We start from the raw sequence: 17,513 nt of genomic DNA, 5'->3' as shown, positions 1-17,513 counted from the left end.
GCCAGAGACCTCTGTAAATCGCCTTGAGCAGCGAGATCTCTTTTCTCCCTTCTGAATTGGCATTTGGAAGTTACAGGCCTTCCTTCAAAAATGGATTTAAGACATAACAAAGGAATACAATTCAGAAGCGTGTATATAAACATCAGTGAGATGGAAAGACAGCACCATACCAGCTCTGGGGCAATACTATTTCCAGAGGTTGTAGCAAGTAATTATCTTCTTTCTTGTGTTCTGAGGTTTCCTCTGTGCTGAGTTTATGAAGTGCTCTGTGCTCTCAGCCAGGAGGTTCAAAGGTGCACAGGCTGGAGCGTCAGCCACGCTTCCCAGGAGCATCAGCTGGGCCTCTGAGGGCAGCACTAGCACTGGAAAAGCTCAGAGTGTGCAAAGGACTGGAGCTGCAGTGCTTGACACCTTCACTCTGCCGCAGCTGCAGTGAGTGCACACACCAGGGGCTGTTCTCAGGGCAAGGGCTGTATTCAGGTACGTGGAGGAAGAGGAATAGTCCTGGTTACACAGCAAAAAAGCCCCAGAAGCACATTCAGCTGCCCACTTGGGCTACAACATTGGACACTTCCCACATATGCAATGAACGCTCAGCTGCTAAAGCGTTTTGATGAGCACCAAGGGTCACGGTAAACATTCTTCTGATGGAGGTTATTTTAGGCTGCAGTGCCTGATATTCCTCATATACTGCATCAAATACTTCTAAGTCTGAATATTGATTATGTAACATTGAAAAAAACCCTAGAATATATTGCAGGATGAAAAAAGATTTGGGTTAAGATTCTCTCTGCAGTCTAAGTCTTTGTGAGCCTTGGCTAAAAAAATTCTTCGCAGATCTGTTTTTTTTTAGAAAATGCTTGTTATTAATGGGAATTCCATATTAAAATGCAGCAATTTTGAAAAAAAAAATTTCAAAATATTATATAATTTTATATATATATATAATATAAAAGAATAAGTACTTTCAGATTTGACATTTAATTTTTGCTTGGAAATTTGCTTTTCATTTTAAATGTTGCAATTAAATTGCAAATCTAGTTGAAATATTTGATTGTACGGAAACATTTTCAAAGAGTCTTCTAGGACATTTCAAAATAATCTCAGAATATAAACATTATTTTAAATTATGAAAATTAAGGCAAAATAATAATAATGAGAAATGTTATGGGACCCAGGTGTACTTTCCAGCCCCCTGTGAGACATGCCTGTTTTTGATGACTGGAGCATTCTGGCCTCTGGTTCACTTCCACCAAAGACAAAAGCAAATCCTGCTGTTGAGATAACAAGTATGTACCAGTGAACAAAAAATAGGTAAGAAGAAGACTGAAATGTCACATCTACACGAGGAGAAAAGCAGGCCTGGTGCAACTGGCAATTTCTGGTTTGGGGAAGCTGACAGCCTGTTCTCCTGAGCTGATCCATCACGGAGATGTAATGCTTTCTGAGAGGAGGAGTGATAGGCTGGCTGAACTTGAGATTAAAAAAGGAATTTGATGGGAGCAGGGAAGAATGCTCTGATTATCTTTTCTTTCGGCACAGATGCAAATCTCCCACTGCGGTGTTTAAAGGTCAGCTATACCAGGCAGAGAGATTTAATAGAAGTGGAGGCGATGATGAAGTGAACTTTGTGTTCTTCATCCCTTCCCTCGGTACACGAATATACCTTTTCTCTGTCGTTTGATCTAATAATACTGACTTCAGATCTGCCAATACATAAATTTGACACTTCAGCCCGTGGCCTAATTCTTGCCATGTGTTTTTCAGTTTTGCCTGTATTGCAATATACAAACGAGGGACAGTAACAAACAGCAGGTATATTTAAGTGCATCAGTGTTGTGAGGTGTTGATATAGAGCAACAGAGGCGTGCAGGACACAGAGTGTTGCTCAAAAAACAAATTTGCAAGTTAGTGCACAGATTCCTATTGAAGGTGAATTGTCCTTAAGAGAGCATTTAAGAAAAACTAAACTAAAAGCTGTAAAGGAGAAAAAGCCCATGAGTTATTAAAATGCATATTGTTTCTATTTCTATAAGGATATTGAGGTTCTAGATATACATAGATTAAAAATGATGTTTCATTTAATGCTGTTAGAATTACAATGCCATTTTGGCAAACAATATCGAAGAACTTACATATGGTAAAATGAAATGTTTTCAGCATTTGCAGTTCATTTGCAAAATGTTTGCAAAACTGAGGACAGTGGAAACAATAGCAAGTATCTGGTAACCAAAAATAATATTGACAATAAATTCATAAGCATGCTGAAGAAAATCCTTCCTTTCTCCCAAAAGGTAAAACACAGCCACTGGCTCTTGAACTAAAGCTGTCTACATCTGCCTCTTGTGGAAAACAGCTCTGCCAAAAGTCAGTTTTAACATGGAATCTGCAAAATCTAACAGGTTGCTGATTATTTTCTATACAAACAGTAACTATTTCTCTTTAAGTACAATGGGAAAAGTCTTACACTTCAGTCTGTTTTATTGCCATGCATGTAAAAGATGATAGCTCTTATTCGCCACCTTGTCTGATTTTGGATGTAATTTGATACATCCTTCTATGTCCGATTTTAAATGTAGTTACCCAGAAAATTGGGTTGAGAGCAACTTTCCATAGGCCTGGAAGATGAAACAAAAACATCCCAAACAAATCATCTCACTCTTGTACTTTCCTGAGTGTACAACAACCAACTTTCAAGCAGCCTGTGACAGCTGCTACTTTTGCCTCTGAACACCCAGTACTTAAGGACTGCGTTCTTTCACCCCCAAAAAAGCTAAGGTCCATGGAAATAGAACTCTTTGAATTCTGAAAAACAACAACCCCCCTGATTTGATACCAAATATATGCTTGTATAGTTTCCTGACAGATAGCAGCTTAATCTAAAATGGATTTAACAATCCTTTAATTTTGCCTTGTAAAAAGTAATATCAAAGTACTGCATGTACAAAGTCCTGTCAATTGGAAGACTCTGATTTCTTTCTACCACCTTCAAAGACAATTGGGAATTGAGTATTCTCAGCACTACTCCTATTTCTATCAGTTTTAATCCCAGACTGGTAAACACAAAGTAAAAATAACATTTTAATCCTTCATTGCCTCTTTTTTAATATTGATTTTACTGTGCCATTGAAAAACAAAACTACTTCTGACAATGGCAGAACTTCAAAACCGTGTGTGTAGAGGTCAAACTGACAGATTACTGGAACATCTTTATTAACTATCAGAATATCAGAAGAGAGCAGAATCTTTTATCATTCTCCTTTGGAGTATAATCAGAGGACAAGAAGCATGAATCCTGTTATGTGGAAGTTTTTAGTTTCAGGCTGTTCAGTGCTAAGGGTTTTCATCCCCAGATGTAAGATCCAAGTCAAGGGCTTGTCATTATTTTGCTGTTGCCTTTGCACTTACTGTTCTTCTTTAACCCATTATTATTACTTTCAGTGTATGATCATATATGTCAAAATAGCAGTTGAAGACTGCAAGCTGTAGAATATATCCTCATATCTAGTTTTGTGGTAGTGTTTGCCTGTTAGTTGTGTACAGAAGCATGCACAGCAGCTGTCCTGAGGATACAGGGTCCCTTTGCACAAGGGGGTCTGCAGGCACTGAGCTCCAGCGTGGCTTTCTGCTCAGAGAGCATCCAACTGTGGAGGAGTTGGCATATGGAGATGGGGATGCAGAACAGCGGTCAGCATTTTGGGAATAAAATGTGTCTGTCAGCAGATTAAGATGTCATTTTTGTAAATAAGATAAGCTCTTTTAAGCACGATCAACATTTATGAATGGGAAGTGGATTTTCATTACATTACCATGCTAATTAACCCTCCTCTCTTATCACCACATTCTTTAATTTATTTTTTTTCCTCTCTGTTAGTGAGCTAATGCTTTGTTCTTGAGAGGAAAAGCACCCAATTTTCATTTGGTAATTTCTGTGCCTCCTCAGTTGGTGTGATTGGGAGTTGCCATTTGGTCTCCCCTTGTTGCTGTCTGACTTTCTGGCCTTCAGGAGAGCCGTGTGTGCCGCCTCCCCATGCAGGCAGGGCTGGGTAATGCCCCACGAGGGACATGTGGGCACTGGGGGCTCCTTTCTTATTCAGTTCAATCCAGACTCCTCAGTGGACCCATTGGAGTAACCTGACTGCTGACTTCACTAGTTTTAGCAAGCCTGTGATTAGCAATACTAATCTAACTACAAAATAAAATTAAAAAAAAAAAAAAAATCAACCCCAAAAAGCACTACCTCATTTTACTAAGGGACACTTATTTTTCTTTCCTGCAGCTGTTTAAAAACCAAAGTTTTAGTGTCTGAAACACAAAGGCAGTGGTGGTAAGCCCAGGAGTTGGGTGTAAAGCCCAGCTTTCCCATTGCAGTGAGTTTGCCAAGTCTGTGGGGGCAGCCTACAAACCCACTGCTGCCAGTTGTTGCTCCAGCTGGGGGGTGTTTGCAGGGAGCCTGCAACAGGTAAAGGTGCCTCACCTAAAGATGGTATTGGTATTTGAGGGGAAGGGTTGTGTGGAATTACTTCTAAAATTAAAGGCAGCACGGGAATGACGCACAAATTCTTTTTAAATGTAAAAAAGTACCCTGTTCTAATAGAAGCAGTCTGGCAACAGTAATTGAGAGGTGGCAGGCAGATGGAAGGAGGCCTTTAAAGACAGGTAACTTGTTTCTGGATGTTTTGCAGCTAGTGGACAGATGCCCAATGGAGAGCTAATGTGGTCAAGACAGCGAATTAAAAAAATGAATTCAATAAAATTCAGTAAAAGTCAGGCATGTACTTCTAAGTGTATGTAAGCTTTAAGACTTTGAACCTTGCTGTTTAGGGGCTCACAGAGTTCTAGCATTTTGCAGCAAGTCCTGAATTAATAATGCAAAGATTTTTGTACCTCTGTATAATTAATCAAATAAGGTCCAACTTTCCTATTACTGATTGAACTACAGGTGATAAATGGTGACATTTTCATTAATCCTCTTAATCACAGCCTTTATTGCCTAAGTGAAGCAAGGGAAAAACAGATAAACAACCCAAAGATTTAGCAGACTTTCTGTGTCTGAGGGGTGCATTTCAACAGCTGGAAGTGTCAGGCACCTCGTGCAGCATGCTGGGGTTCCAGGAGCTCCCGAGGGAAGTGGCCTCCCCAGCAGGATACACTGCTTAACATCTGTGATACTGTACAGAGAGCTGACACAAGTGTGTTGGCACTGACTTCTTGCCTTTTATTACTGCAGAAACCAGATTTAGAAGTTCCTCAGCATATTAGAAATTGTGATAATTGTGATTCCATTATATCCCCAGAAGTCTCATAATTTTGATACATTGATCTGTAATGAGCCAGTCAGCTGTAACAGAATAATTCCAAAGGTGCCAAAAAAGGCACTCATCATCAAAATACTGACATCATTTTACTACAGCTTGTGCTTCACAAATACCAAACCAGTCTCTCTGTTCATTTGTTAGGGTTAGATGGCTTGTTTTTATTTTTTTCCCTTGGAATATGAATGCTGTAATAATTGTTAAAGGAAGAGGTTTACTCTTCATCATTTTAAACTGAAAGAGGGTAGGTTTAGATGGAGTAGGAGGAAGAAATTGTTCCCTGTGAGGATGGTGAGGCACTGGCACAGGCTGCCCAGAGAAGCTGCCCCGTCCCTGGCAGTGTCCAAGGCCAGGCTGGACGGAGCTTGGAGCAGCCTGGCCTGGTGGGATGTGTCCCTGCCCATGGCACTGGATTATCCCTTTCAACCCAAAGCATTCTATGCTTTAAAGGGTATTTTCCTGATGACTGGGCAACGATTTGGCTTGCTCAATTTAACCACCTCTCTAGGAGTCTTCCTGGTTATTTTACCAATGGCAAATGGCTTTTGAACCAGTGTTTTTCCTGCCACTGCCTGGGTGATGCTTTTTACAAGACTGTATTTTGTGACATGAATTTCTAGATACGCTGAAATAACTCATAAACATTTATGTTCTGAAATGCAGTTTGTACACAATACCTAGAGGAACTATGTCATATCTTGCTTGTATTTGAGACAAGAAAGCAAAAAGTAGGGCAAATTCTTTTATAATACAGGCATAGCAGCATAAATGAAATTAAAAAAAAAAAAAAAGAGTGGCTGGGGGGGGAAAAAAAAGTAAGGAAAATTTCAGAAAACATTGTGGGAAGCCATGGAGTAGAATTCTGATTACAAGGAAGGTGAATGATCATTGTTTATCAGGAAGTTGGACATGTTTTTGTTTATGACAGCTTAGCTGACACTAAAGGAACACCTGCTAGGTACTTCCCTTTGGTTTTATTCATCTTCTGCAGAAGTCTTCTAAAAGAATCTGAACATCAAAACTGAGTGATGTGCAGTAATGTCAGTGTAGTTACTGCCAAGGAATTCACATGGCTTACATTTTAATATCATTGTACTTAATGGCTTTTTAATAACTGTTAGGCTAGCATTCAAAATACTGAGTTAATGACAAATTTCTAAAACCTTCTGAAAAACACAGGCTGGTCTTGCTAGGTGTAAGGAAGGTCCTTGCTAGGCTCAGCAGGCAGAACTAACCTGTGCAGACATGCTGTCGCCATATGAGCTGTCCTCAGTCACACTATCACCGTCACTTACCCAGCTGGGGCACCGAGGGGACAGAGGACAGCAGTAGCCATATCCCAGGACCTTTTGTGATAGGAAGTTCAGATCAGCATGTTCTGAGATTTAGCTTAATTAACCAGGACTCATTTGTAGACTTAAATTCTAGACTTCCCTGCACAGAGATTTGTTTCCTTTGAAATGTGACTCCTGCATGTCGTTTGGTTGCTGTTGGACAGGTGTCTGCTGTGCATGAGGATCATTTCTTGTCAGGGCATCACTCTACGGTGAAAAACAGTCAACTCATTTGCCTCTTTTCAAGGCCAGTGTACTGTAAAGATAGAATCCCCCAGGAGTTTTTCAGTGAACTTAGTGTGATCACATTTCTGCAGTTTGAATTCTATGCACATGCTTTTGGGTGAGCCCACACTGACGCTTCAGACAGCACTGCAATCTGCAGTTTGCAATCTGGACAGTTTTATATGTGAGTTTTGGTTGGAAGGTTTATGAACAGTTTTAAATGTTTTCTTTGTGATCAGTTTCACATTTCCTAGATCAGAAATCACACACCAAAAATTGGTCAAGGGTTTCTTATAAAATGTTTTATGAACCTTTAAACTCCATTAACAGAAACAGAGACTTCCACTGCCACAGAAACATGGCTTTCATGAGTAGAAAAAGAGGAGAATAAAAACTAATAAACCTAAGAAAATTACTGATTCATTTAAGGGATAAAGGAAGGGTGAAAATTAAGGAGAGGACTAATTACATTTTTACAAGATATTTGAAATGTAAGCTATATTGAATGCATAAGGACGTACTGTAACGCAGTAATGATGGAACACATAAGAATTTACCGTGTGTGCCTGTGGATGGCGGCTCCTTGCGGTGTGGGGGAACAGAGCTGTGTCTGTCCTGTGGGACACACACACACACACACAGAGCTGTGTCTGTCCTGTGGGACACACACACACACACACAGAGCTGTGTCTGTCCCGTGGGACACACACACACACACACAGAGCTGTGTCTGTCCTGTGGGACACACACACACACACAGAGCTGTGTCTGTCCTGTGGGACCCTCACACACACACACACACAGAGCTGTGTCTGTCCTGTGGGACCCTCACAAACACACACAGAGCTGTGTCTGTCCTGTGGGACCCTCACACACACACACACAGAGCTGTGTCTGTCCTGTGGGACCCTCACACACACACACAGAGCTGTGAGCGATGGGACCCTCACACACACACACACAGAGCTGTGTCTGTCCTGTGGGACACACACACACACACACAGAGCTGTGTCTGTCCTGTGGGACCCTCACACACACACACACAGAGCTGTGTCTGTCCTGTGGGACCCTCACACACACACACAGAGCTGTGTCTGTCCTGTGGGACACACACACACACACACACAGAGCTGTGTCTGTCCTGTGGGACCCTCACACACACACACAGAGCTGTGTCTGTCCTGTGGGACCCTCACACACACACACAGAGCTGTGTCTGTCCTGTGGGACCCTCACACACACACACAGAGCTGTGTCTGTCCTGTGGGACACACACACACACAGAGCTGTGTCTGTCCTGTGGGACACACACACACACACAGAGCTGTGTCTGTCCTGTGGGACACACACACACACACACAGAGCTGTGTCTGTCCTGTGGGACACACACACACACACACAGAGCTGTGTCTGTCCTGTGGGACCCTCACACACACACACAGAGCTGTGTCTGTCCTGTGGGACCCTCACACACACACACACAGAGCTGTGAGCGATGGGACCCTCACACACACACACACAGAGCTGTGTCTGTCCTGTGGGACACACACACACACACACAGAGCTGTGTCTGTCCTGTGGGACACACACACACACACACAGAGCTGTGTCTGTCCTGTGGGACACACACACACACACACACAGAGCTGTGTCTGTCCTGTGGGACCCTCACACACACACACAGAGCTGTGTCTGTCCTGTGGGACCCTCACACACACACACACAGAGCTGTGTCTGTCCTGTGGGACCCTCACACACACACACAGAGCTGTGTCTGTCCTGTGGGACACACACACACACACACAGAGCTGTGTCTGTCCTGTGGGACACACACACACACACAGAGCTGTGTCTGTCCTGTGGGACACACACACACACACACAGAGCTGTGTCTGTCCTGTGGGACACACACACACACACACAGAGCTGTGTCTGTCCTGTGGGACCCTCACACACACACACAGAGCTGTGTCTGTCCTGTGGGACCCTCACACACACACACACAGAGCTGTGAGCGATGGGACCCTCACACACACACACAGAGCTGTGTCTGTCCTGTGGGACCCTCACAAACACAGACACACAGAGCTGTGTGTGTGACGGGACCCTCACACACACACACAGAGAGCTGTGTCTGTCCTGTGGGACCCTCACACACACACACACAGAGCTGTGTCTGTCCTGTGGGACACACACACACACACACAGAGCTGTGTCTGTCCTGTGGGACACACACACACACACACAGAGCTGTGTCTGTCCTGTGGGACACACACACACACACAGAGAGCTGTGTCTGTCCTGTGGGACACACACACACACACACAGAGCTGTGTCTGTCCTGTGGGACCCTCACACACACACACACAGAGCTGTGTCTGTCCTGTGGGACCCTCACACACACACACACAGAGCTGTGTCTGTCCTGTGGGACCCTCACACACACACACACAGAGCTGTGTCTGTCCTGTGGGACACACACACACACACACAGAGCTGTGTCTGTCCTGTGGGACCCTCACACACACACACAGAGCTGTGTCTGTCCTGTGGGACACACACACACACACACAGAGCTGTGTCTGTCCTGTGGGACCCTCACACACACAGAGCTGTGAGCGATGGGATCCTCACACACACACAGAGCTGTGTCTGTCCTGTGGGACCCTCACAAACACAGACACACAGAGCTGTGTGTGTGACGGGACCCTCACACAGACACAGAGCGCTGTGAGCGACGGGAGCCTCAGGCACTGGGAGCCCCAGGCACTCGGAGCTCTGACCGACAGGACTCTCACAAGCCCGCACACCGCTGGGTGCAATAAGGCGCCGTTCGCAGCCGCTCAGGGCCGCGCCCGCCTCGCTCACTTCTGGAAGGTTCGGAGCGGGGGCCGCAGCTGCCGCGGGCGGCTTTGGCTTCGCGTTCCCGCATGGCGCTTGCAACGCGAGTTTCCGTCATCTGCCGCTGGAATCCTGCTGTCCCTGCCTTTGGAATTAAGCTGTTTTGTTCATCGGAATTCCACCTTTTTGGCCGCCGGTGCTGAGGGGAAGCGTTGCGGGCAGGGCGGGCCTGTGAAACCACCCACAGTCGTGAGTTTTCTGCTTTGTCCTCTACGTGGAGAGGTTTTTACTGGTTTGAAACGGGGGAGCCTTGGTGGCCTTGCTGCTTTAAAGGGTAACTGTGTGCAGCATAAGTTCTAAGATAGCAAATCTGTGAGGCAACAAGAGAAAACAATATGTTAGGAGTTTTTTTTCCCCCATGAGTTATAAAATTTTCAGTCTCCGTCGCTGGAGGCAAAATGGCGCCCGCTGAGGTGAAGGGGTGCGGCTCAGCAATGGTGAGGGACAGGCAGCCCGCTCTGGGGTGGTTTTGGGCTGCTATTGGGGTTTAGTTTCTACACTTTGTCATTTAGTTCAAAGCTGTCTGGGGATGGAGTATTACCTGCGCTTACCGCTTTTTCGAGTCCTCTTTAGGGGAAGCAGGACAACAAAAGACTAAAGGTCTTTTCCAAAGGCTGGAGGGAGCCACTTGGGTTGGAGAGAGATTCCAGGAGTACTGCAAGAGGGAATTGACTCCTGATAAGCTTTGGAAATGGGATTGGCTTTCTTTCTGAAAAGCCACCGCTTGAAAAGAATTATTTAAATGCACATGATGTGTACTTGTGTGAAGTGGGAGATCTTGGTGGTTCTGTATTACATAAGCTGCCTTAGGCTCTGACTTGCTTTCTTCAGTAAATTTCTTCTTTTAAACTGCGAGATGGACTTGTACTTGCTCTGGGAAGGTATTCAGAGTGCTGGGTTTCAGATATTGCCACTGGCAGAATATGGAAAGCTGGATGACCTTTATTTTTTTCCTCCTTTTGTGGCATATTTGACTAGCGAGTAATAAGAAAACATGTAAGGATGTATTCATGCATATGTTTGAGTCTTCACTGTGCTTTATAGATTAAAAAGGCCTGCAGGTTTGAGTATTCTGTTGACAAATTATTGTATGTGTTGTATTTTACTCTTTATTACTGAAGCGCAGGAGATGGAGGGTTTCATGCAGTTTTGAGAGCTGTTCGACCCATCCTGATCCTTACTGAGTTCCACTGGTGATAGATTGTGAGAAACGATGCTCACCACTGAAAAAGGTTTATTAAACCTTAACAAAATACAACAGAAGGACTGAATAAGGGAAGGGACACAGCACCGGGAGCATTTGTCCATCTGCCACGTGCTCCTCTACAAAAATGGATGCTTTGCTTTTTACACTCCCGGCCTTTCCCTAAGTCATGTCAGTGAGCTCCTCCTTTGCCATCTCTCGGTGGAGATCGCTGTCTTACATCTCGATCGGAGGTCTGGTGTTGCCGGCCCTCCCCAAATTCCCCGACTACCGAGCCCATCCCGTCACAACGATACGAGGGGGAGGGGAAAGAGATATATGGGAAGATATATCACAATAACATAACTATCTATCACTAAACCTTTTCTTAACGTGCACATAATATTCATCCCTTAATTGTGTGAGCCAGCCATTGCTTTGCTCATCCATAACATAGATGTTGATCACATTTTGCTACTGCCAGACAGTTAGGGGCAGTTAATTAATCTGGTTTTCAGCACTTGTGCGTGCCTTGTTCCTCCAAGAGCTGTGTATTCTGGCAGGGAATTGTGATTACTCCTCCTCACGGTTGTTTTAAGGAATTGGCTACTTCTGTGCATGACTGGTGTCCTCTTGCTCCGTGGTTAACTGCTGTCTTATTTGTCATGTTTTTTGGCTGAGATAAAGAAAAGGAGAAGGTTATGTGATTACAGAATTGGGATAGCCATTTTATCCTTTTGAAAACCCTGCTTTTTTCTGGTTTAATATACTGCATAGTTCTGGAAAGCCCCTTGTTGCTAACACTCCAGTAAATGGTGCTGAGCGGGAGGTTTCACCAAGTAGTTTACCTTTAGAGCTTTCATTTGCTGCTACATTTAGCCTGTGGAATTCTTCAGGGATCAGAGGCCACTTCAGTTACTGCAGTGGATCAAGTCTGGTGCTGGTGCAGATGGGACATGTTCTGGAGAGACCATTAGTGACACACAGGTCACAACTGCAGGCAGTTTTTATTTCACTGGAGTCTTCAGCTAGCTTGCCAGAGCATGATTATATAATACAAATACAGACTTTATTCTTGGCTGTAAACAGAGCTCAGAGTCTAGAGAGGGAATCCTTACCTGAATTCCTCAAATGTAACTGTGACTTAAAGCACTGAGAGAAAGCTTAATGGGGCTCTGCATCAGGCCTGACACCTTTATTGAAAAGGAAATGGTTTCTGGAATTTTACTGGGCAGTATTTTCCCTTACATGTGTGCTGTGTTTGTCTCTAAGTGCGTGTGTTACCCATTTTCCTTTTGGTTGAGGCACAGTTCATCAAGACGGTCTCCTAAACGAACTTGTATAAGAATTGTCTGAGCATATGGAACTTGAAATAAACCACTTGCAGTTGTGCTGTTAGGAAAAAAAAAAACCACAGCAAAACTCAACAATCCAGTCCATGGGTATTTATATATGCTTTATTAACTACACAAGCAGAATCTTGGACATGCTTGGTAGGAAAGAGTTGAAGTTGCATAATACTCTGAGGAGTTTGAGCCATTTAAGCAGGTGATTGGTAACACCTGGAGGGGCAGGGATAAGCCTCAGGTGCAGCAGGTTGAGCTCATCTGGTCAAGTCAGCGGTGGGTTGGTACAGTGACGTAGTGCTGGGTACTTCAGCTCTGCAGAAAATGGAAGGAGATGGAGACAGGCAAAACTGGGAGAAGTACGAAAGAAATCGAAAGGTGAGTGAAGAAGCTTGCAGGTGTGTAGCCCCTTACTGTAATTTAATTAGCAGATTCAAGAGTCTTTCTGAAAGGGTGGAAGGTGAAAATGTAATAGAGGCAGGGAAAGCAGCATAATACAGGTTAAATGCATATTTGAGTAGAGTTTGTAATTTTTTCTCCACAAAAGTAAAAGCTAATAAAAGGGAAGAGTGTAACTTTCGACCTGAGGTATAACTTCTTGACTTGATCGGGAAAGAAATTTAGTTTTATGGTAGAATAATGGTTTGGAAAACAAGCAACATTGTGATATTACTTTATTGCGCACTAGAGGTTAGTTTTTAGTCCACAGGAATGTTTTTTTTTCATTATAAACAAATACTGTAGTCTAAGTTTTATTAAGCCCATAAAAATGCACAAAGTAATCATAAATGCATAGAAAAATGCAGCAGTGACTGTAAGACATACATATATCAGTGTAGCTTTTCTTGAAAAAGTATAGTCATTATTTAATGTTGACCTTTGAAGGTTTTTTTTTTTGGCTCTTTTTTGTGAGCAGTCATTTTCCTCAAAAGACTTCTTAAGGCTTCATGAATAAAGCTAGTGGTAGAAACTGAGAACACATAAAAAAAACCTGTAGAAGATATTTCTCTGTACCACGAAATTAGAAGCAGGAAATACATGAGTACATTTTTTCATTTATGATTTGAAGAGAGCAGGCTAACAGTAATAATGAGTTTATACAGAGTATATAATTTATATTGAAAGCTGTATTGACTGCTGTAATGCTGGAATTCAAATGGTATTCCTTAGCTCAGTATTCAGTTGCTCTCCTACAAATCAAATATTGTCTGAATTGTGATTATTCAGGATTAACCTCTACCTCGATGGATTACTGGACTGTTTTTATGTCTATTTCTGCACTGTCCTCCTTAGGCCTTTTTAGCTCCCTCCCAGTGCCAGGGAGAATTCATATACATGTTGAAGTGACACTATAACTGATTTGTGTTCCTTTAGAGGTGTGTATAAGAAATACTTCTGCTTGGTTTTGTGGAAAATCAGAAAATTTTTCTGATATTTACTATGTGTTAAAAAAAAAAAAAGAGGCAAAATGATAGGATCAGTACTTTAAACTTCCTAAAGACTGTATTTGAAATCTTGTGATGCACAAGTTCATTTTTTGTGAAATTTGAAACATGCCAGTTTTTATTTTAGTAGCACTTTCCCAGCCACTATGGTACTAAGAATTTCTGTAGGGTTATCAGTGGGTTCTTTACACTAGGATAAAAAAATCTCCAAACTACAGACTTTGGCCTTAGTAGTGAAGGACTTGGGTAATTTTGGCCTAGGCAGAGCTTTGGAAGGTCTTTCCTCAGTGAAAGAGTTTTTTGAGGAGGAGGTATTTAATACAAAGGACAGGAGATCTTCAGCAAGAAGAGGAAACAGAAACTTTAATGGAATTAACGACTTGGTTATCCTTAGTGATTTACAGTATGGTATGAGTGAGTTGGGACTTTGGGTAAAATAATGAAAGGAAACTGAACTTCTATTGGTGGAGCAAAAGGGATCACACCTAGAGAACATACTGCCTCATTTTGTACAATTTATAGAAGAAGAATTTTGCTAGTTAGCAGACAATCTGTTCCTGAGCAAATACTTATTTTTGGGAGTTAATGGAGTGAATTTGACTGAAAAAAATCCTCGGGGGTACATTTAATTCTTGCTGTGCAGTGTGGACAGTAGATTAGCAAAGCTGTTCTCAGCTGTGAATGAAACAGGTGGTGAGGCAGTGCTGTGATTATTTGCTCCTTGACTAGTTAAAAATCTCACTTTTGTGTTGTGTTTGACTTTGCATTTTGTTTTTGCCCTGGAGTTAACAATGAACTATGATTGATTCCTGAACCACTGTATCACATCCTTAAGTCATGGCTGGAATGTCTCTCCCAAGGATTTCTCTTCCTTTCCAGCAGAACCTACATAAGACTCCTCACCGGGGGAAGAGGCAGTCTTGGTTTGCATGTTAACTTCCACTTCCCCTGAGGCTCTTAAGGGATTTGGAACACATCCTTTTTGTCTCCAGAAAGGATACCGGGTTATCTCTGTCACTTCCAGCTATAGATAGCTTCAGGGAGTTGGCTGTTGGCAATTACCACACCTTTCTGGAAATCCACTGCAAGTAATTAGTGGCTCTCCAAGGTGTTCTGCCTACAGGTGTTTTCTGTTTTGCCTTGATACCAGGTGGAAAGCATTGGGAAATCTGAAATTGAATGAAGCTTGAGGATGACTGAAAGCTTTCATCCTCGGCTTGGGGAGAGAATATTAGGGGATTCACAGTGTGAATGCAGTTGTGTGAGCACAGGCAAGGGAAAAAGCCTTCCACCCCAAGGAAGTTTGGACAGCAGAGGGAGCTTGTTCATGTACGCTGTATCTCTCCCGGCCTCTAAGTGCATCTTTCTTTGCCTTTCAGTTGTTTGGTAAAGGAATTGAAAAAATCTGGGCACACATTTGCAGTTGTGCTCTCTACTAGATACACAAGTCCCACGTAATGTGTAAATCAAGGAGAGGGGTATGATCTGTTGAATTGGTTTTTTAACCGAGTATATCTGCTATACACAAATCTTACTCTTCAGCAATTTCTACCTTGAAAAACTGTTGGGTCACCATATGCTAAAGAGAGGAACCCCCTCCCCAGTACAGAAAGGTAAACCCTCACCCAGTAAAAACACCAGTTAAAGTGCCTGTAAGAAGCTTGTTTAATAACTGCTGGAATAAAAGCAATCTGCATTGGCATATCTTCTGTGTACAGGTAATGGGCATCAAAAAATACATTCTTAGGTGCCTTCACAATCTAAAAATCCATCAGGTTAATGAAATACTTAATCTACTGCCAGTGCTGCACTTACATGCTCAAAGCCTTCCTTTCCCACTGCGCCTTAATTAGTGTATTAATTGATGTTGCTAAACCTCATCAAGGATGGTTTGTTCTCTGTTCGTTGATTTCAAGGAAAAGCTGTGTAACTGCTTTTTTAGTATCTTAAAAATGTTTGGAGAAAATTATGATGATTTTTTTTGGTAGAGTTCTGCTTTCAATCAGAGCAGCCTACAAGAAAGCTTTTTCTTTGTTCTGACAAACTTTGCTCTTCAGAAGGACAGTTATTTTCTGTCTGAGAGGAAGCTTGGGTTTTCATTTTGCAATTTTATTTGTTTTTGAAGTTGCAGTGTACTTGAGTATGAAGTTTCTCTAAGGGGACTTCAGTGTACTTGAGTTTAAAGTTCCTCTAAGAAAAGCTAGTTTCTCCTAGAGAATACAAAAGAAATGTAATGTATTTGTGTAGTTTATAATGCTTAGGGGAGAGACTGTGGTGTAATGAAGATTTCTCAGATTGTAAAAATTTGTATGGTATTGATGAAGAGGAAGGTCTTACCCATGCTAGGGCTTGTTTTTTTTCTTATGGACTGTAGACATCTACTATTGCTGAAACAGCTTGTGCTCCTTATTAGCAACTTTATATCCTCAAAAGAGACCTCAGGTTTTCCCATGCCTTTCCACCTGCTTGGAAGAATTACACACAGGTGTTTGCCTCTTTCCATGGGATTTATTCGAATTACTGTGTTTTGGATTTGTGTTAAGGACTTCTCTTCAGGAGCTGGTGAGGGAAGTACCAACAGGGAGTGTACTGATGGCTGAGACGATGTTAATGACTTCCAGGGATCTGGATTGTCTTTGGGCAGAATAGCTGTGAGCCTTATCACCTACTGCTGAGACTGCCTGTGAGCCCTTTTACTTGGGCAGAAGGTACATGTGGACAAGTGCTGCTTCAATGGCAGGAGAAGAAAATTTTACGTATTTTCTCGTGGAAACAGAAGTCTTATTAACATTGATTAAAATGCAAGGCAAAGGTCTAAATTTGCTGCTCGTGTAGCACTGTAGTATGAACTCCAGATACACATCCAAAATACATCATTTGTTTATTCCAAAGCAGTCAGTACTACTTTGTTTAACGTAATAGATTTTTTAAGACACCTAATATAAATAATACAAACCTCTGTTTGCTGTTGAAAAATGGCCTAAAGTAAATTCCTAGTCTTACACCCTTGGTTTGCTGCTTGTGCTTTGGGAATACTATTTTGAATTGGGCAATCACCCAGCAATGCTTAGAGCTGAGGAATCAGGAGGGGAAACATAAGATCAGAAAGTTGTTCCTCTTTATATTAGAAAAAAATCCTTATTGCTGTTGACTTCAAATAAAAAGGAGTACTTGTGGGTTAAGAGTTCCTTCCCAACCTGAACATGCTTGGTCAGAGAAGAGCCACCCTTTTTTTACCATTCTGATCTCCCACGTGGTCTGGTAACACACAGAGAATTTGTTCCCAGATGCTGCTCTGTTACACTGAGCCTCTGGCACCAACTGGATTTGAGTTCATTCTCATATTTTGAACAGGGGGTTGGAGTACATGATCTCTGGAAACCTCTTTCATCCTAGTTTATTATTCTGTGGCTGTGATACAATTTACATCAAGGACTGCATTTGTACTGAAATGTTGGAGCCAGGGTAACTAGGAAACAGGATAAAAAGTTGCTGTAAACTGTGTCTGCCTTGCTCATCAAGACAGGGACAAAACTGCTTAGAGCAGTACCTCACTGATAAACAGGAGCTCTGTATTGCACACATTGTTTGTAGTGGAGTCCAAGAAATGAAAGTAAAGTGTTTCTGGAAGCTGCCAAATGAATTTGAAAAACCTGAGGAACCTTATGGTAAAGAGAAAAAAACAAGCTGTTGATAGTTTTTGCCCTGGTGGGCAAAAAATGGCTGGCATTGCCTTTTTATCTTACCTTTGCAATGTTACTGCT

General features: G+C 42.5%; 1 protein-coding gene and 1 long non-coding RNA gene across 13 annotated transcripts in view; one reads left to right on the top strand and one right to left on the bottom strand.

Annotated features, from left to right (window-relative positions):
- Nucleotides 1-17,513, top strand: part of CTNNA3 (catenin alpha 3) — a 394,943-nt gene that overhangs the window by 244,482 nt on the left and 132,948 nt on the right. Inside the window, exon 1 of one of the 12 annotated variants that reach the window (XM_088059441.1) lies at nt 9,744-9,964. The exons of 9 other annotated variants lie outside the window; for them this stretch is intronic. Coding sequence is in view for 2 of the 3 variants with exons in the window: in XM_088059439.1 (XP_087915565.1) it covers nt 12,629-12,682 (54 nt within the window). In the remaining variant the exon portion in view is untranslated. Of the gene's footprint in view, nt 1-9,743; nt 9,965-12,578; nt 12,683-17,513 lie in introns of those variants that run through there. 2 more of the 12 variants (XM_088059439.1, XM_088059440.1) reach the window with 2 other exon arrangements.
- LOC148183729 (uncharacterized) lies at nt 10,914-12,201 on the bottom strand. The gene is made up of 3 exons (XR_015773296.1): nt 12,077-12,201; nt 11,807-11,919; nt 10,914-11,634 (listed from the first exon to the last, which is right to left on the bottom strand). It is a non-coding gene; the product is annotated as an uncharacterized LOC148183729 (long non-coding RNA).

The sequence above is a fragment of the Pseudopodoces humilis genome, chromosome 9 (assembly GCF_049639895.1).
Source record: "Pseudopodoces humilis isolate 2021_Gansu_Grassland_sample_001 chromosome 9, ASM4963989v1, whole genome shotgun sequence".
NCBI lineage: Eukaryota > Metazoa > Chordata > Aves > Passeriformes > Paridae > Pseudopodoces > Pseudopodoces humilis.
Note: the sequence above shows the minus strand (reverse complement) of the source record. Positions and strands in the feature narration are given on the sequence as shown.